The 21,399-nt window shown below is 34.7% G+C and overlaps 1 protein-coding gene across 2 annotated transcripts in view; it reads right to left on the bottom strand.

The window, feature by feature from the left end:
• Positions 1–21,399, bottom strand: part of dpr21 (defective proboscis extension response 21) — a 113,599-nt gene that overhangs the window by 24,584 nt on the left and 67,616 nt on the right. For both annotated transcript variants that reach the window (XM_081747502.1, XM_081747508.1), the window contains exon 3: positions 7,241–7,368. In XM_081747502.1, coding sequence (XP_081603628.1) covers positions 7,241–7,368 — 128 coding nt within the window. The remainder of the gene's footprint in view (positions 1–7,240; positions 7,369–21,399) is intronic.

Here is a 21,399-nt window from a genome sequence, read left to right as displayed (position 1 = left end):
TGAATAATTCACAAAAAAGAACATAGCTTAATGATAAAAAGCAACGTCCGCTTTTTAAATTCCTTTTCTCCGTCAATAGTATAGGTTTATGGATTTTTGTTTGTACTTATTTATACGAGGATCATTCAATAAGTAAAGAGACAGTCTATATTTTTAACACTAATCTTTTTTTTTTGTTTCAGGGGTGTTAGCTGGCAACCTTGGGATATGCTCTGATCTGCTGTTTCGTAATTTTATGTCAACATAACTTCAAAAATATCAATTCATCATGGCAAGTCCTCTAGAAGATTGCACCTTAGAAGAACAGCGCTCAGTCATTAGATTTTTAGTCGCAGAAGGTGTAAAACCAAGTGAAATTTTTTCTCGAATGTTGAGACAGTACGGTAACAGTTGTATGAACCGTGCGAATGTGTACAAGTGGGTTGATCGGTTTAAAAGTGGCCGAACAAGTGTAGGTGATGAACCCTGATGTGGACGTCCAGTGGAAGTTTCTGGTTCTTCGTTGGAATCGGGGATTGACGGACTTATTCGTGATAATAGAATAATTACTGTTGAAATGATAACTGAGGAAGTTCAAGTAAGTGTTGGAACTGTTCACAATGTCATGTTCACAAGACGCCCTACGTGGAAAAAGATTTGCTAACAATGAGGAAGTTAAGGCAGCGGTGTAAAGGTGGCTTCGGGGTAAATCGAAAGATTTCTTCGCCAAGGGAATTAGGAAGCTGCAAGAAAGATGGGACAAATGCATAACTGTAAAGGGGGATTATATTGAAAAATAGCCTTAGTTTTGAAAGATTGAAATAAATCTTTATCGGGGTAAATCGAAAGATTTCTTCGCCAAGGGAATTAGGAAGCTGCAAGAAAGATGGGACAAATGCATAACTGTAAAGGGGGATTATATTGAAAAATAGCCTTAGTTTTGAAAGATTGAAATAAATCTTTATTGAGCTATAGCAATTTGTCTCTTTACTTATTGAATGCCCCTCGTATATCAATATACGGAACGTTCAAAAAGTCTCTATACACCTGAATTGTCACATATTCAAAGCAACGAAAAAATTATTTTACTCAAAATTTATTATATTTTATGGCATAAAAGCACTATGTACAGGGCGCAGCATATACACACACATTTTCACAGCAAATGTTGGAAATGTCCCCCATGAGCCTCCAAACATGCTTACACACGTTTCTTCTTGTTCTCAAATACTCTCACAAGTTGTTCATGTGGAATGCTATGAGCAAAATCTCGAATAGCTGTTTCGAGTTCTTGTAGCGTGTGGGGGTTCCCTTTATAAACAGACTTCTTTACATAACCCCAGAAGTAATAATGCGGAGAAGACAAATCAGGAGACCGAGATGGCCACAATCCCTTTGAAATTATTCGATCTCCAAAAATCTCTTGCAGTAATCTCATGGATTGGCGAGCTGTATGTGCTGTAGCGCCATATTTGTTGTATCCAAGCATTACGAATTTCGTCTTCCGTCAGTTCCCCCATGAACTGGTGAATAATTTCACAATAACGAGTTGAATCTATTGTTTATCTAAAAAATATGGGGCCGACTATTCTTCTTCTGGATATAGCAATCCACACCCTTACCTTCTGGTCATGCAGAGGAACTTCGTGTATGACATGTGGATTTTCTGCACACCACAAACGTGAGTTCTGAGCATTGACGTAACCTTGTAAATGGAATCAGGCCTCATCAGTAAAAAATACATCATCCAAAACATCGTCAGACTTGTCAATAACGAACCATGTAAACCATTCACAATACTGCACTCGTTTTACACTGTCGGGAGGAAGTAACTGCTGCACCGCTCTCACCTTATACGGGATAAGACGCAGTTTCTTACGAACCGCCTTTTGTGCCATGTCAACACCTATTGCTTCTTCCTGGGCAAGTTTTCAAAGTGGTTTATGGGGACTACGTTGCATTGCATCCGATATATGTAGCATTTTTTCTTCATCGAACACTGATGGTCTACCACTTCAGTCATAGTCCATTACCGTTCCAATGTCTCTAAATTTATCGATCAGTGCCCTTACAGTGTGACGATTCGGAAGAGGTGTATCCGGAAACCTATCTGCAAACTTATCTTTGACTATCTATTTGTACTAACCTTGTTCACGGAACACATGTTCAACCACGAATATTCGTTGTTCCAAAGTTAACACCATTGTTTCAGAGACCGCTAACTAGATGCAACAATCACTTCAACGTCACTTTGCCGACTGGAATCTAAGAAAGGAACTTCACGCAAGGCGATAATATAGCAGTGTTGTAAATCTTCGCATAAAATTTTATTTCATGTGACTTTGAATGCGACTTTGACTTGCCACGACTCAGGTGTACAGAGACTTTTTGAACGCTCTGTATAATACAGCTTGTGGCTATTTCGAAGTCAAACAAATGCAAACGAAGCTAAATATATACGTTGAGAATCTAAGTGTGTTGATCGGTGATCATCACTATAATCATTATTATCTTTTCACTTGATGCTAATTACCAAGCTTTGGTGCTCCACTACTGTGACGGAACTTATTTTTCTTTACACAGGAATTACTATGTATACTCTGATACTGCCCATGAACAATCTTGTACTCGTCTTTTTTTTCTGATACTGTCTATGAACTGCAGTGATGTCCTTTTTTATGCTGTTTATGATCTGAAATTTTGTTTTCTCATTTCTTCTTTTGACACTATTCATGAGCTGTAGTCTTGTTCTTCTTTCTCCACCAATAGAATTCCTTGAATGGTAGGTTTTCTCTCCTCTCTGATTGAATTATTCTTCTTTATCTGCTGATAGTCTCCCTGAATTGTCGTGTTTTTCTTTTTTCTCATACTGTCCTTGAACTACATATTAGTAAGTAGCGCCATGCAGTATTGTTTTCCTTTTCCTTATGGTACCGTCCTTGGACTACAGTTTTGTTTTTCTTTCTTTCTTTCTTTCTTTCTTTTGATACTGTCTATGAGCTGCAGTCATGCTTTCCTTTTTTTATACTGTCCATGATATACAGTTTTGTTCTCCTGTCTTCCTTATTATATTGTCCGTAAACTGAACTATAGTGTTATTCTCCTTTTTCTTTTGATATTGTCCTTGATCTGTAATTTTTCTCTTCTTTGTTACATTTGATACTGTTTATCAACTGCATTTTATACTGCCCATTATCGCAAATTTTGTTCTCGTTTTCTTTTTTTCATACTCTCCATGAATTGTAGATTTGTTCTCCTTTTCCTTCCGATAGTGTTCTTGACTTATAATTTGCCTCTCCTTTCTTTCTTTGGATACTGTTAATAATATGCAGTTTTATTCTGTTTTCCTTTTCATAGTGTCCATAAAATAAACAGTATTGTTGTTCTTTTTCTTTTAAAATAGCTCCGTGGACTGTAATCTTGTTCTTTTTTTTTTTTTTTTTGGATACTTCATCCATTAAAACTAATGAGTGGTATTTGTAGGTATTATTGAACTAGAAAGAATGTAGCTTTGAAAGTGTAAACAATAATAGTGTTGAGGGTATAGAGGGTAACTTCGAAACCTCCATCCGATGCCAAAGTTTATAGCTGGAAAACAGTTAATTGCATTTGAGTGAAATGTTTACAGTTGAAAGAGAGGTGTTCTTATAACCTTACAACTTTCTAATGCTTTCGACTTGAGGAGCTTTAGTGCTGAATTTCCGATAAAAACCACACTGTACGTTTGTTACAGACTTGCACGCGTGAATCAAGAGAACATTAAGAACGTCTTGCAGTTGGCTCGCCATGTCGAACAACACTGACGGGAGTTGGCGAGTTGAGTGATGGCTGACGAGAGATTCAGTAACGTGCGTCGCTTCTGCATACTAGTAAAAACTCCTGTAAACCAAACAAAACCAGGTAGTTTCCCTCTCGAACACAAAATCCTTCATTGAAATGCAGTTAACTGTTAAGCCGTCACACTTTGAAATTGAACAACAATTTTGCAGACGCATTGTGTATAAAGAAATAAAATCGAAAAAATCAGTGGATTTTTTTTTACTTTCGTTGATTGTAGTTTTAGTTTCTCCAAAATTTTAAAAGTTGTCACAAACATTAGTAGTTAGTACTGAATTGTGATATGAATTCAGTTAAATTTGGGTCCTGAAGGTATAAGTATATTGTCACTGTATGAAGATCTCTGAAGACCCCATTTTTATTTATTTCGTATTCAACTCAAAGAATATAAAACAGATGCAGTAACTACAATAACATAACCAAACATTGATTTGGTCAAGATCAAGATTATTTTGAAACGAATCTCGGTTGATCACGAGTGATGAATAGTGAACAACCTGCAACAAAGATCGTGGTCGAAGTTAGAAGAAGCCCCAAAGTCTATGACAAAGCCCATACTGACACCCAGGATGGTTATCTGTGCGTTTGGTGCGAGGGATTGAAAGAGAATTGTCACTTCGAACCTCTCGAAGATCGATAGATTCGATACAGTACTGTCGTCAATTAGAGCCAGTATATTTCTAAATAGCAATTCAGAAGAAACAGCCGAAACTGGTAACCACAAAGGATGTTATATAACACGCTGACAACGTCAGACCGAATACATCGTTAAAGACTCGTCAGAAACTTGGAGGACAAGGATGGGAGACTTTATTCCATCCGCGGACGTGGCACCGTCAGACTATCATTTGTTTAGGTCTATGTGTAGAACTCCCTGAATGGAATTAAGTTAGTTTCAAAAGAGACCTGTAAAAATCACTTTCCACATTTTCATGAACAGAAACCATAAAAATTATGGCTACGGGATTATGGCATTACCAGAAAAATGTCAGAAGTCACCGAACAAAACCTAACACAAATGTGATTTTATAATGTTATTTTTAAACCACAATAAATGTCTTCTTAATTTTGGCCACAAAAGGTTTCATATTGTATAAACAAATTGATAATAAAGATTGCTAATGGATTATGAACGATTTTTATCACAATAGAAAAACTCATCACTACTAATCTTATCGACTTAGCTTATATGAGCTAAATAATGAAATTCTTCCCCAAAACACATGTGACGGATTCACTAGGTTTCCTCTTCTGCTTCACTTGTGATAATGTTTAGTTTTAAAGTGACGTATGTTTTCTCGAAATCAAATATTTATAAACTGTACAATCCTAAGAGTCAAGATTAGGTGATATTCTTAATTTTTTCACCTTTATTGTAAGTTATTGAAATTTAAAAGCGCATTACAATTAGTCTCTCCTTTGTGGCTTGTTTTGCTTCATAGTACAAAAGTTATTATTGTTTATTCAACTTTGATAGTACATTTTGTATTTACAATATTTATTCCAGGATTCCCTATACGCCAAAAGTTTCTTGGATAGAACTCATGAGTTGTAATTGAAGATACATCAACAGTTACGACGTTTGTTGGTAAAAATATGAGATAACTAGATGTGCTGATACTTATATGATGCTTAGTTTTATTTACATTTGAATAATTTAGAAAAGAAAAATATTGAAACCGAGGAAAAGTTTTATCATATATTAATCCTTATGCTCAGTACCCCCTTGAACATATCATGTATTTAAAAGGATAGCTCAAAGTAAAGTTAATGAAACATTCCTGAAATTAAACACATGTGAGGAAAAAATATAGTCAAAAACTTATGAAATGCGTTACTCAGTCGCTGGTCTACGATATCAAGTCGATAATCACCATTTGCTTCTAATTTAAATAATTGAACGAGAATCTCAGCACATGTTCATCTTAACCAATTTCATTAGGCCGTAAATGCGGAAGTTCGACTATTCGACTAGCTGTGGCGACAAAGCGAATAGGTGAATATGCCATATAGGATGGATTTCCTAGCAAAATTTCATCTGCATTGGAATACTACCATGAAGGTAAAATATTTGTGGTTATTACGTTCGCAAAATTTTCATCCTATTCATTCTTTTATGTGTAAGAATGGGGTAAGATGGAGTACTTGAGGTTTAATAATTAAAAGGAATTACTTTTTCTTAAATATTGCAAACTAATTATTGTTAATTATTCGACTCTTAGGCTATAAGTGCTCAAATGTTAAGGAGACTAACATAGGAAGAACATAATCCTTAAAAATACAGAAGCCTTGAAAATAATATTCCTCTCTGTCTTATCCCCTTGAGCAGGCCAAGATGGGGTTTATTGTGGTAGTGATAAACTTTGATTCAAAATAATAAAACCTACATATACTTTACCAATGCTACAACATCTGTCTCATGTGTTAAACAAACTCAGAAAATGATAAAGAAAAACAAATGTAAAATTGAAAAGTGCTCCTTTTTATCACATCGACAGATATGGATTGGGTCATTATTCTCAACTGTAACTTCTCCGTAACTGCACAGAGTCCACTTGCTGTCTAGCATGTGTATACAGTATTTATCTACATCTGTATACTCAGATGACATTTATATCTGAGTAAGCATCTAATTAATTAATTAGTTTGTAAGTATTTTCTGTTATCCTTTATAGGTTGCCCCATCTTCCTTCTTTCGGTAACATTACATAGAAAACGTTAACAAAGAGAGTAAAAATGAATTATTTTCTTTAAGTAATACTTTTTTTTTTTAACAGCACTGCGCGTCACACCAATGCAATGCTTTCCAACCTTTTCCTTTTAGCTACACCCTATCAGTAGGCACAGTTATACACGACATCTATTCACTGTTTTTTCTCCAAACATCAAATACTCCGGTATAGAACATCCTTGTATATGACATGAGACCCAATTTAGGTATTCATCATTAGAAAGTTTCATGATTTTACAGCATTAAGAACATAGACATATAGTACTATCATTGAATGTTACTTGCTCAAAATTGTTGAAATCAACATCCCGATCACGCAGTTAATGCGTTGAACAAAATTAAGATATTTAGTATTGCTTTATTACAAGTTATTCATTCACTTAAAATTCTGAATTTATAACAAAAAAAAAAAAAAAAAAATGTTCGCGACAACCATGATGCTACTTAGTGACACTCCAGGGTATCGCGAGGACAGAATTCATTTTATTACTCATTCTATTAATACGAAACAAAAATAGTATCGAAACAACAAAATACGGTTTTGCATGCTCAAGCTGCAGTGCGATGACGATTTTCACGCACAAGGCTAAAAGGGTCTTTCTTACTTCGTGATCATCCCTCACCCTTCGCTTTAAATATATATAGCATAATAGTAGGATACATTTATCTATTTATTTCTCTTTGAATACCTACCTCTCCATTGTGAGTCCATTGCATCGTACTTGGTGGTTCAGGACTGTTTTTAACAATACAAGTCAAATTGATGGTACTTCCTTTATTGATATACATATCGGGACCACCGACAATTGTTGTAATTGGCTCTGAAAAGAAAGAAAATGAATTCCATTTAGTACTTAAAAGAAACAAAAACGAATATGACGATAAATAAACTGAAATTATTTTGTATAGAAATGACATGTAGAAAAACGTGTATTAGTCTAAAGAAACACATGAAAACGTTTGGGTAAATAAAAAAAGACTATTACAAAGTAATACAAACGTAAAAAAGTGTGTATGTATCGCCGTTAGATAAACACAAACATCAATAGGTACAATTTGTTAGATAATAGTGTAATTTGCTACATAAACATTACATTCATAAATAAGGAAAATAGTAAAAAAGTATTGTCAATATAATTAGCAACGTACGACGTACTTTCGGTGGTATAGTTCTTTTACTTACTTATTTATTTATTTATTTTGTAAACTACACATGCTTTTTTATCCATAAGCATTTTTATTTACCTCAGCCTGTTGTGATCTATCGATTCGTATACATCAATGATCGCCAAATTTAAGCTTCTGAGCTAGCATATCGTTTTAAATCCTACCGTGAACTGCCAACCAAACGAACTAGCATGTAAAAAAAAGTCTTACATTTGTTTATTGCCTATAAACTAACATTTGTAATAAATACGAAATTAAACTATCCAAGTTAGTAAATGTCTAATATACACATGAAAGAAACATAACGTGCACAACTTCACGCTTATACAATCAACTGTGCGATGAGACTGACAATGACAATTGCGTGGGAGAAACAAGGAGTCGTCGTCAGCGCCCCCTGTCGTTAGCTTTAGCTCAGTGGGAGGAATCAAAGTTAGCCAATCAGAGCGTTAACGCGATCTACCGAAAATGTTCCTGTGAGCTACTATTGGCTCGCAATCGATGATTTGATGATCACTAGTATAAATCTTAAATCTGAAAAAGATTTCAGGTAAACATGAAAGTACAGTTATTCATTCTCTTAGGCTGTATTTTGTTAAACGTACAGTGTATCATCGTCGTGCTAGCGTCATTTCGGTATCGGCTTACTTCAGCAAGTGCCATAGTTTCTTTTCATCATCAGGTTTTAGATTTTCTTCCATTTTCTCGGAAACTACGCATAAGCTTTTCTACTGACGCATATAATTTGGTTCAGCTGTAAAAAGTTCTTTTGATTTCTAACGTCTTATATTTCCAGAATCTCGGTTGTAGAATTAAAAGGTTATAATTTGGTCTAATAGTACTATACATGGAAAACAAAGGTGTAAATGTTATAATTTGTGACTAGGCACCGATATATTCTTGTTTTCCTTGTTTCATACGCAACCTGACACTCTTGAGCGATGGGGATTTAAATGAAGCCATAATACATGGCTTCTATTCTACCCATTATTTTTACCAATAAATGCAATCAGATGGTCTACAAAGTTCTCGTCGTCTCTTACATATTCTTACGAATGGCCATCTTTTGAAAGATAGACGTAGCCATCAAGTTTGGCGTCCATTGCTAGCCAACCCAAGCACGACATTGAGATCTTTACGTCTTCCTCGTTCTCCTCAAGAGAAAAAGAAGCAAAATCAAAAAGAAAGAAAAAAACGGAAGTACGATCTCGTAAGAGACAGCAGAGATCTCCCTCCTCAATAAAATTTGAATGTAAAAGAAGTTTTAGTACTTTCCTTTATAAGCAATGAGGATGAGAAGAGTATAAAATAGAAAAGAGAGGAAAACTTCGCAGGTGTTGAAAGAAGCTCCAATCCCAGTTCTCGCGTATTGATTCTTGTAATAGGACAATAACTAGCTCATAGATGGCGCGCAGGTAGTTAAAAAAAGAAGCGTCATTCTCGCGGGAAAATCTTTGTGCAAAACAAAATACTATAGAAGCGCAACTGTAAAATACAAAATTATGATAGCATTTCTTCCTTACATTTTTCTTTTTTTTTAGTTACATATCTTTTGGACCACAAAAAGTGTTCTTTATTTATGTAGAGAACACTGTTATTGTATAGTGGTACCTATATTATCATATGAACCCTTTTTTCATTCTTTATATAGCACTTATTATGTCCTGTTCTGATAGAAGCTGACAGAAATAAATGCAAACAAAAATGGTGGAACGACACTAACTTATCAAGTTATTGACTCTTACAGCCTGTTCGTCTGTTTTTATTGTCGTTGATATTATTTTTAGAGTGCTCTTTATTTTCGGAATTCATCTTCAAGATTTCCCGTAAGGCATATGTTGCAATATACGTTTCAAAAAAGCCATTCTTGTCTTGTGTGTTCATAAATACTTAGAAATTCAACTTCTGGAAATGTACGGTAGAAACTTGGGTGATTACAGTAAATAAAAGAGAACAATGTAAAAATTTTGTTATTGTCAAGCTCTTGTCAAAATTTTTATAGTTCCTATCTTACGTTTAATGTTTGTTGTTTCGTTACAATTTATATATTTCTAAAAAAAAGATATAGAAATATGTCATTAAGAAGAGTTCAATAAGTGTCCGGGAATAAATTTTCCATAACCAGATAAAGTAGAACAGTAATATTTGCCAATTTGTCCTTAACATGAAAGTCTATACTGTAATTGATAGGAGGTCTACTACTTGTTCGTTCTGACAGCTCGCTGCGAGCACGTGATGCTCAATGCTGTGTTGCCAGCTTTTGCGTTGGATATTGAAAGACGAAATTATTCACTGCAAGCAGTAGCGTACGCAGGAACTTATTTGCAGGAGGGTTCAAAATTCCTGAGGGGATTATACTAAAATTCCTGAAATTGCCCCTAAAATTAGGCTAAATTTACACAAAAGTCGAAATTTCGGAAGGGGGTTCTGGACCCCAGGACCAACCCCCTGCTTACTTCCTTGACTGCAAGTAAATCTTAGTTTGTAAAATTAAATGACACAAAAGAGAACTAAAAAGATTGCTTTCAATTATTAGCAGGTCCACTACTCAAGTTGACATTCGACTAAAACAATATGCATTTCTTTGTATTGAAATTGGCAACGTGCGGAAAAGGTTGAAGTTTTATCGTTGCAGCACGAGAGAAATGACTCACTATAATTGGCTGAATGTGCTGTTGTCATAGAAACAGCTCTTCTTGCCTGATTGTTATGATCGCGTGCAAGAAGAAAAAAATAGTGGAAAATAATTGTCACAAAGGACAAGTCGTATCAAACGGATTGTAAACATTTGTTACGAATGAAATTTCTGTTATGTGTGCAAATGTCACATTTTTATAAAATATCCGAAATTAAGGAAATAAAAAAATATCGATCTCAAATATATTATTTTTTGGTGTTTTTGTATTGTGTAAGCGAAGTTGAGTATATTAATGTTGGTATACACCAGTGGTTCTCAACTTTTTGGACTGACGACATATTTTACTGAATGTCCACGGCATGGCGACACACTTCATTGATATTTTTATTCTAAATAATAATAATAATAATAATAATAATAATAATAATAATAATAATAATAATAATAATAATAATAATAATAATAATAATAATAATAATAATAATAATAATAATAATATATTATATTAGTGAAACCTATTAGTTTTCATAATGACTCTAGGTAGTACTGAGCATTATTCCTGTAGCTGGAATGTTGACCGGTACAGTCTGTCTCTATTTTAATTAATTATTATTAGTTTCTTCATGATTTTTAAATTGTAAAATTTCGCGAAACACCTTACAGGACTGCGTGACACACCAGTGTGTCGCGACACATCGGTTGAGAATCACTGGTATAGACTACATTAACTCATTTATAGGTTTACTCAATGCACATACGATTTCCTTAAAGTTGCACAGAATACCTTTTACCAAAGCTATTGATAACTTTGCCAAATGACTAAATATTAGAGACTGAAGTTGGGCTCGTCCCATTAAGAACGGATCAGTTTACAGATTACATGATTGAAGTCAGCTCCTGTCCACCTTTTTGTGTCGGTGGCAATTAACATTCAAGTCTAAAACCTTTTAAATCATCAAGCTGTACCATCTACCTAAACCACATTCTTGAGTTAGACTATCCTTAGTGCAACCGATTACTGTAGAGAATTAAATATCGCATGTGTTTGTGTTCTGGGATATGAGTGTTAAATTAATGTGTAGATAGATGAATTAAGGTAACGCAACCAATTGGTTGATTGACGGTTAAATTATGATTGCTTCAAGAGTTAATGCGTAAATAGGTTTCACGAAAGCTTTAATATGCCTGGGTAACTTGCTAAATTTGTGGTGCACATAATTGTATTTTGCGTACGAGAATAAAGGTAGTTTCTAGTGGAAACTAAAGCTTAAGTAATATCCGTGAAGTTGTATTGTCTGTATCGCATTCATTAATGTAGTGTAATTTTAGATAGCTATGAGGGTCTAGGTCTATACGGTTTGGTGGTTTCTCGGGTACTTTGAATTTGAACATAAGGTGAAGTTAGAACTAATTTTACGCAATAACACTGCCGCAGTATATGAAGTAGAATCTTCGCAAGAGGACAAGCAAAAATCAGAGATAAGCTCATCGGTATTGAACACTATACAAGGGAAAAGGAAGAACTGCTAAAAGGAGAATAGAGAATTTTGAAGTTAAGAGCACATTTTGTGTACTTTACAAAGATACATACTCTGTCTGGATGGTGACAATATTGCAGGACAGCGTCTTCTTAATTGCAGCCTATATATGAATACTGCCCGAAGGGACAATGTAAACAGTGAAAGTGCTATCAACGTTCATTAAAAGGGTACTACGTTACTTTTTTGCTAACTAAAGTTAGCCTACAATAATTCTTAAATATTAAAATACAGAAGCATAGCATGAGGTCTAAGAAGAAGATATATAGGTCGCTGCTTAACAAATTAAAGATACAAAGTGATCAAACGCAATAAGATCACTTATTCAATTTTCTGTAGAGCCCGTTTTCAGAAATAAATGTTACACTAATGTGCATTTACCTATCTTGCTGCTGCCTGCATAAGCTGGAAATTGAAGACTCTGCAGGCAAGTTTAAACTTCAAACGCCCCGCAAATTACATTCATTTAATGAGCCAAAGTCACCTATTCTATTGCCAAGAAGTATACAAACAAGAAACATCTTTCTCAAACTGTTTGGCTCAAAACTTTTCTACAATCTAACTGGGCGTTTTTCTTCATTATTTTGTTTCCAGTCTCTATTAGCTCTTAAAAGTTTGATTTCTCCTTTCAATAGAGCTATTACTCGATCTCTTGTTTGGAATTCTTCTTGGATTCAAAGTTGTTAACCTCCATATCGATATATTGCATTCTGATCAAGTTATAATAGATATAAAGTAATTTTGGCAATTAATTTCTGCCAAATATTAATTCAATCTTGTAGTCACACCCAACTATTAAGCAGATGGAACAAGTTGCAGACATATTCAACAGTACATAGTCGGCTTAGGCTCAAGAATAACGTTACGAATAATAACCACTTGTATCTTTTATATAGGAATAAAGTCTTCGTTATCAATAACTTCAATAACTCTAATTACATAAAAGCTCTCCTCACATTATTAACTGAATTACTAAATATACCTGGGCCTTAAATATGCCAAATAGTAGGCCCTTAATTATATCAACCTCGCCTCACCATTGTTTCTGTGAAAAATCGAATACTGAGAAAGAAGCTAAACATGCTCATATTTCGATGCAGTTCATACAGTTTCAACGCTTACTGCACTACCAACTTCAACGTAGAAATTATAACATTTAATATATATAACGTTATATATATAATATATATAACGTTTCACAAATCATTTGTCTTGTGAAAACTGAAAAAAAGTATTTCGAGTACTGTGTGAAAAACCTTATTCATGTTTCATAAATACAGCTGTTTGTTAAAGTTATGCTTAATAACAACCCAAACATACGGCATAAATTATTACTTTCTGAAGGAACCCGAAGGATATGTGTGTTTGATGCGGGGGATGAAAAGATGTCCTTTACTTCCGAGAGACAATATGAATGGTCTTGTATTCGGGAAAATAATCAAATTAGAGTTTTCAACGGATTTACACGTCAATATCTGAAGAAAACAGTTATTTTTATTCATACGGACAAGGAACAATTTAAGTGTGAAGAATAGATGAAATTCTTGGAGAGATCATTTTGCTACCTTCAAAATTAATTGTAGTTTACTTACAGTGAAAATTGGAAATTGTAATTTTTCTAGATATGAAACAAACTTTATTTTTGGGTTGTCAAGATCTTTTTCAACGGAAAATTTTGCCAATTTTCTTCACAAAAAGGAGATAATAATAATAGTTTATTTTGAGTGCTGCAAACAGCCCATCACTTTGTAACCACCAATATAAAACCTGGCACACCAGATAAATAAATAAAATAATAACAGTAAATAATTTATAAGACAATTCTAAAATAAGTAGGTTAAATCATTGTCAAAATGTTAAAATATATGCATTTATTAAATGCAAAGTTATGTTCAATATTCAAATGAAAATTGTTAATTTTCTACACTTTTCAAAACAAAATACAATTAAAGTTCCATTTAAAAGCGATAGCCAAACTTATAATGCTTGACTGGAAGAACAATCGGAAAACGACCATTAGGAAGACCTAGGCGCAGATGGGAGGACAATATTAAGATGGATCTCGCAGAGATAGGAATACAGAGTAGAAATTGGAACCAGTTGGCTAAGGATAGAAGTCTATGGAGAGCTTTCGTGAACGCAGCATTGAACCTCCGGATTCCATAGGCCATAGAGTCAGTTAGTTGGCCAAACTAAAAGAGTTCCACGTCCTTGATATCATATTGATTAAATATACCAGAGTTAAATAAACATATCAAAGATTTTCAGGTAGTTCTCTGTCATAGAGTTAATACATTCACTATGTGAGTTTTTTCCCTACAAAGCCAATTTAAATTATAAGCTTTCGTAACTCTGTTTAGTATTTCACATGTAGAAGATAGATTTCCTTTCAGAACAAAACTTTTAGTTAAACAATTCAATTGCGTAAAATTAGCCTTAACCATGGTAACATGGTTCTAAGAAGCCCGTTGCACAACAAGGTGACAAGAAACATCATGTGTACTATAAACCTGCCTCTTAGGCTATATTCAATTCGTCAAATATACTATCTCTTTTAGCCTAACCAGCATAACCATGGGACGTAAAACTCCAAGATTTCATTTCATTTTTCGTTTTTAATTTGTCAAATAAATAAATAAATATTTTAAAATATCGAAATTTAAGGGAATGAAACTCTGATTTGTAAACATTTCAGCACAATATCTTCAATTTTAAATCCTTCAACTTGGCGAGGAGATCTGATGGTTTGGAATTTACTGTTCCTTTCTAGCAGCAATACTATAGCACCTATAGCTTAAAGTGGCATCCAAACCACATGAACTCCAACCGAAAATCGAATCTCATAAGCGTAAATCGTTTATTTGGAGTTCAGCTTCCCATTCCCTCATTCAAAGCTACATATAACAGTGGCATGGTTAAAAAACATACAAATTTTTACAAAAATTATTTAGTATATACAATGTCATATTGTTTGTGTGCAAGAAATACTTTATTGGTAGTCGTATTTCACTAGTAGGAATATTAACTACACTTGTAATTATAATATACTGGCGTGTGTTTAATATTTACGGTAAAAAGTCGGGAAAATAGGAGGGCGATAATAGAACATGAAGTTTGAATAGAGCTTGAAGCCGAGTATCGAAAATAAGAATAAAGAAAATGTATCTTTGTAGCTGTAGGCCTAATATATACTGAGTTGGATATTCTCAATCTGCATTATTCCAAATATGAATTGATGTAGTAGTTTTGTAATGATAGAACATTACAAAAGATTTCTAGCGATTTTAAACTAACAGAATAGGTCTTATTAATGCACTATTATTATGTACAGTATGTTACTTGTTTTATTACTCTTCGTTTACAATTTCACTAAATGTATTCGTAATTTACAGTAAGAAATGTCAATAAAACTCCAACTGACCGAAGCAGTATATGTATTTTAAGATTATATATTTGTGTTACAGTTCCGGCTATGTAACATAGCCTTCCTCAGACACATTATGAGAGAAATATCCAATTTTAACAGCTTAATACTGCAACACAAATACTCATAGGGTGTTATATATTATTGAAATATACATATACTGCTGTGATCAGTTGGAGGTTTATTAGCAATCTTGAATTTTCCAAAGCTGCAATGAATAATTTATAAGAAATGCCATATAAAAACATTATTTGAGGATGCTTATACAACTGTCTAAAGGAGACCCGACACATGACATTACGCGAATAACCTGCTGTTTTCTTTCTGTGATGTAAGCAGTGCATTTTTGCATTGTTTAGGCTTTACATATCTCAGTAACCAAGAAATCATACTCTGAGATTTTTAATATACAGTATGTTATACTGAAGACTAATTCTACGCAATGGAATCGTTCATTTAAAACGTTTGTTCAGAAAGGAAATGTCCATTCTAAATGTGATATACTAACAAGAGTTACAAAATCTGTTAATTTAAACATACCTGGTGGGAAAAAACTTACAGAATGAATATATTAACTGTATAACAAACAAACAAACAAACAAAAAAACTATATGCAAATCTTTAATATTAGTGTTTAACTTATTTATCTCTAGAGCATTCAATCAATATGACAACAAGGGCGTGGAACTTTATAAGTTTGGCTATTGTTTTTAACCGAAACTTCAATTGTGTTTTGTTTAGAAAACTGAATTTTAGAAAATAGACTATTTTCATTTGAACATTGATTTCAAGATAAATGTGCATTACATATAATAAATGTGTTATTTTAACATACTGACAAGAGTTTTAATCTACTCATTTGATAATTGCATTATTAATTATTATACCTACTATTGTTATTTTATTTATTTATCTCCTATGTCAAGTTGTATATTGACGTTTACAAAGTGATTGACTTTTTGCAGCACTCAAAATGTTATTATTCTAATTTTCGTGGAGAAAATTGGCAAAAATTTTGTGTTGTCTCTTAGAGGAAATAAAATCTGTTTACGTAACTTGATATTGTTTTACATTTCATTATATAATTTACTACCAATAAACTGTTCTTACTTAATATGTTTCAATTAGATTTTGAAAAGTAGCGAAGAATTGTCACTTTTTATTAAGGTATTGAATATATTTTTGCAGATCTCATAACAGAATGTTTGAAAATTTTAATATTTTAAATAGCAGCTGCATCTTGCACCCAAATAAAGACGTGGCTTAAGAATACCTCCGTAGCTCGTTTCTGTTTAATGTGATTCCGTCCTGGTCCTTCTTATGCTTTTCCCAAGGAAAACGAAGCACCCCCAAAGGATCCAGAAAGCCTGTGTCAAGGTAATAGAGAGTTAATTGTGTTTCTGATGGAGAACGGTAGATGACTCTAGCAGCGGTGCACAATTCCCATTATCCCTCTCTTTGCGCCATCTATCCGTGTTCCTTCCTGCACTTCATGCAGCCGGCCGCTATTAATTTGATTTCATAAGCTTAAGAACAATGAAATGGTCTTTCTTATCACCGTAAATACGCCATACGTTAATTCAGAATATGCACACGAATCCAATGAGGGATAATAGAAACTTAAATTGAAGAGAGTACTGTGTGAAACGTAATATTTTTCTTCTTTAAAGGTAAAAATAATCTTAAGAACGTCTTGAATATCTCTAGACAATAACAAGTTGTTTAACTCTTTAACTTGTTATGATGTAGTACTACGTCAAGGCATATGTGCAGTGGAAATGGCTACAACGTAGTACTGTACTATGTCTTGACTAAAAAGTCACTAGTGTTCAGTTGCAATGAAGAAGATCTCTCTTGAAAACTTTTCTTCTTACATTTAAATCGGAATCGGAGTCTTTGTAACGTATTTTTTGTTTATTGTTATGTGCTATTGTTGTTTGTGTGAAACATACATCATTGTTCCATAGTTATACGGATCTTGTGGCTACGACGTAGAACTACGTCTGCCACCTGAGAGTAGGTATACACATATCCAGAAAACTGTGCCAGTTAAAAGGTTAAACTATCTCAAAGGAAACACAATTTTCTCTTCACTTATTATAAAATTTTTAATATGATTACAATGGTGATATGTATCGACAATATCCAGTGTTACTCTTTATTAGAGATATTCAAGGTAAACATTCTTTTGTACAAATGACGACCAAACGGTGGCCTGCGGATCTGGATCTCGTTCCGGGGAGCTGTCTCTTATCGATGAGTATACTTTATCCGGCCTCGTAAAACGGAAAACTACATAATTTGTTCCTTTTTAAAGTCCATAGGGAATTGAAAGATAATAACTTGCTATCATATATACAAGTAGCTGCAAAAATATTCTTTAACCTTTTTGTTATCAACAAGGGCGCCCATGTTGTGGTTTCGAAGGGGAGGGGGCAAGTTTAAGCGACGTTTCAAAAATAGTTTTAAATTTTGCTGTAACTAATGTAAAAATTCTATTGGATTTTCGATATTCTGAATTACAATTTCCTCTAGGGGAGCGAGTGCCCCACCTTAACCCCCTGATGGGTGCCCTTGGTTATCAAGTTCATTCAGTAAGTGAGGCCATTGGTATTAAGATTGATGTTTTAAGATTTCAAATTTCATAGAAATACTTTGAAATCTTTTTAACTCCAGCCCTAATTGGCCTAGACATATGGCACAAGAAGTATAATCCCAGAATAGAGCATATATATATCGTTCAGCAAATCGTTGTGTCAGTGAGGGGTGTTGGAACACGAAGTATGATATTTATTTTTTCCTGGCTCGCAATACGTTCTATAATGGTCATCACTGTTCTAAATAGTCAACAATGGATTTTCTAGTGATGTATTTTGAGTCTAGGACTCTCATGATCGCAGTCAGCGAAGGAAAAATGAGGACATCCCGGCAGCTGGCCTATTTCTTTTGCGAGTACATAAGAAGAAACTAAATTGAAATAGTTATGTGCAACGATTACCCTTAAACTTAATAGATGGATTAGCTAATGTAGTTATGTGGTCACTGTAAGAGAAGTGAAGACTCAAGAGACATTTGAACGGGCAATCTGAAGCAATCTTTGGATGTTCTCCATACATAAAGAAGTCAAAAAAATTTTCATTGGATTATACCTCTCTTCCAATCGTCAATGGCGTATGTTTTATATTCCTGGTACCATATTTCTCGCGAAGGTGATTACCGCGGATGTTGAGATTATGCAATTCTCATCGGACACTGTTTGCAGATTAAGTCATTTCAAATACTGATCGAGTTTCCTATTATTTCTGCCGCACTACCTTTACGGTTCTTTATGACAATTCTAGTCAATGTTGGCGATCCTTCTCAGCTATGCTTGGTTTACTTTCACAATCTCTCTTCGCAAGAGTATTGTATTTTATTATTACTTTGGAAACTGACATTTTTGTACCACTTAACATACTATCAGTCCTAAATACACTAGCTCAAACTAACAGCGTACTACACTTTTTCCTCTTTAAAAATCGGAGAGATTTTTACATTTTGCAAATCCAATTTGCATAAAGAAAACGCCATGTGTACTGTACATAATCTACCGGAGGAGAGCAGCGGCCACGGCCCTTCTCCCAAACGGCGACCTACACGTGCTGTTGGGTCTGGGAAGAGATACTGAGTATCTCAGCGTGTACGTGGTACCTCAACACGTAAAAGAGAGGTAGTCCCGTATTGCTTGGACGATCCTACCGGGAGGGGAGAGTCGGATTCCTGCCTGCAGGAGGACCAAACGGAAACGGGAAAGGTCCAATCCCAGATGTCTGGGCAACGGTACTAATTCCGCGGAAGGGAGGTAACCCTGCAGGATATTGGCCGGTTCCAAACTCAAATGGTGACTTACATGTACCATTGGATCCGGGATGAGATGTACAGCATCTCGACGTGTGTGTGGTACCTCTACACACGGCGGTTGCCAATTGAACGATAGAGGTAGGCAGAGCCGGAACTCAAGCCCCTCGGGCATTGCCTGGTGTTCCTGGATTGGGTTGGACTCAGCCGGGTTGTGGTCATACCGTGGGATTCGGTAGCACATGGGAACTGATCCCAGGAACTTGGGTAACGGTGAACATGTACGGGAGGTGAGCTCGCCTTATAACGCTCGGGCACCATGCTTGCAGAGTATGGTAGGGCCTGACTCGCTAGCAGGACCGCCTCCACCAGTAGGTCAACTGGTAGGCACTCAGGACTTCGGTCTGGCCGCGCAGTGGGCGTATCCCACTCCCTCAGTGAATGAGGGTTACACACTTAGGTGTCAAGATTAAGGGACAAATCTTGACGGTGCACTTGTGCACGAGGACTTAAGTCCAAAGCACGAGCAACCATGGGCGGGGTGTCTTGTTTGGCGGAACCCGTCTATCAAATAGACCGAACGTTCGCGGGCATGATCTCCATGCATGCAATTAAGCGTGGATTAGTAGACCACTAGCATCAACGTGTACATAATGTGTTCGGTACAATTAAGTTGAGTATGACAACACTGTCATACAGCGATGTTTCTTTACTTCGTAATTGGTGCTCTCACCATGGCGAGCTGTGTAAGGAAATAGTGCTCTCTGCGAACATGTGCTCTTATGTTGATGATGATTGGTATTTCGAGAATGCTGTGTCAATGGTTAACACTTTCATCTATAACGTCCACAAAAACCAAGCTAAATAAATATAATTTCATGAATATTTAAAAATCCAATTAGACTCCGAAATTAATTTGTATTACAGTCCCTACGATCGATATAAAAAAATGTTCCACTCTTATGAACACGAACACTAATAAATTATTTAAGCATATATCACATTAGCTTGTCAACACGTAGATGTAATCATTCATTTTCATAATGAATTTATGCTCTGTTTATTTTTATACTTAAACCAACAAATTAATAATAGTAATAAATGAAAAGAACAACATTACAAATCCTTTTTGCAACAATAAATCATTGATTTTTTTGTTTCTATTTCATCTGCAGTACAACAGCAATTTTAACATTTTTTTTTCGAGTTAAAACGCAGGGTTTTGAAGGATTACCTATGCCCCAACAGACCACTAATCATAACAGAAATTCATGGAGAAAAAAGCGGTGTGCTTTTCTCTCTCCAATTTTTGACGATAATACGTGCTTGTAATAAGTTAAACACGCTATGATTTTTATTTCACGTAACTTGTGTGTTGTTTTGTCTAGCTATAATTTATCCACGACACCCTTTCTCGTTCTTTATTTCTGTTTTTCAATGTTGATTTTGCTATCTTTTTTTTTCTAATTCATTCATGTTTTCTGCAAACTTAATTTTAAACTAAAACACTATTTTGCTTCAGTAGAAGTCTTAATCAACAATGTTATTGCACCACTTCCATAAACATTTATTTTTCGCACTAACTCGTCAACAAGATTGGAATCTACAATATCCAGGACATGGAAAAACGGTGACTATAGTTTTTTCTTCTTGAAAGTACATACCTGTTTCGTTCTGTAATAAGATTTTGATAACCGTTTTTTCTCGCGGTATATCTGTTGATTTTTTGGTGGCATACTGGTTTAGTTGTATCCTCTGGTGCAATGGGTCACATGTTCGATTGCCGGTCATATGAATTCGTGGTGAACAACATGGTGTTCGTGAATTTTATCGAAGTTGTTCTGTTTTCTAATATATTCTCATCCCACCAAATCTTTGATAACATTCCATTTCCATTGATCATCTATGTCTGCTTTATTTTAAAGGGCATAAGTGTTGAACGTACAACTAGGAATTTAATTCGATGTCCTTAAAAAATCTTTCCTTAAAATGTCCTTTAAAAATTCTTTTAAAAAATACTGAAAATAGCTTTTACGGAAAACATGTTCCCCGAAGAATATTCTGTATGTCAATCGAGATGTCCTCGAATTGAACAAAATATTATGGATGTCTTACTAGTGTTACTAAAGGTGTCCAGCGTTTCACGTAATATTTCTTGAGTATACATAGAATTTTCAAGAAAATAAAACGCTAAACTAGGCCTATTCACACATCGTCACTATCGATATTTCTGTAAAGACGATATAAT

Source organism: Thermobia domestica, chromosome 2, assembly GCF_964235325.1.
Source record: "Thermobia domestica chromosome 2, izTheDome1.hap1.1, whole genome shotgun sequence".
Classification (NCBI taxonomy): Eukaryota; Metazoa; Arthropoda; class Insecta; order Zygentoma; family Lepismatidae; genus Thermobia; species Thermobia domestica.
Note: the sequence above shows the minus strand (reverse complement) of the source record. Positions and strands in the feature narration are given on the sequence as shown.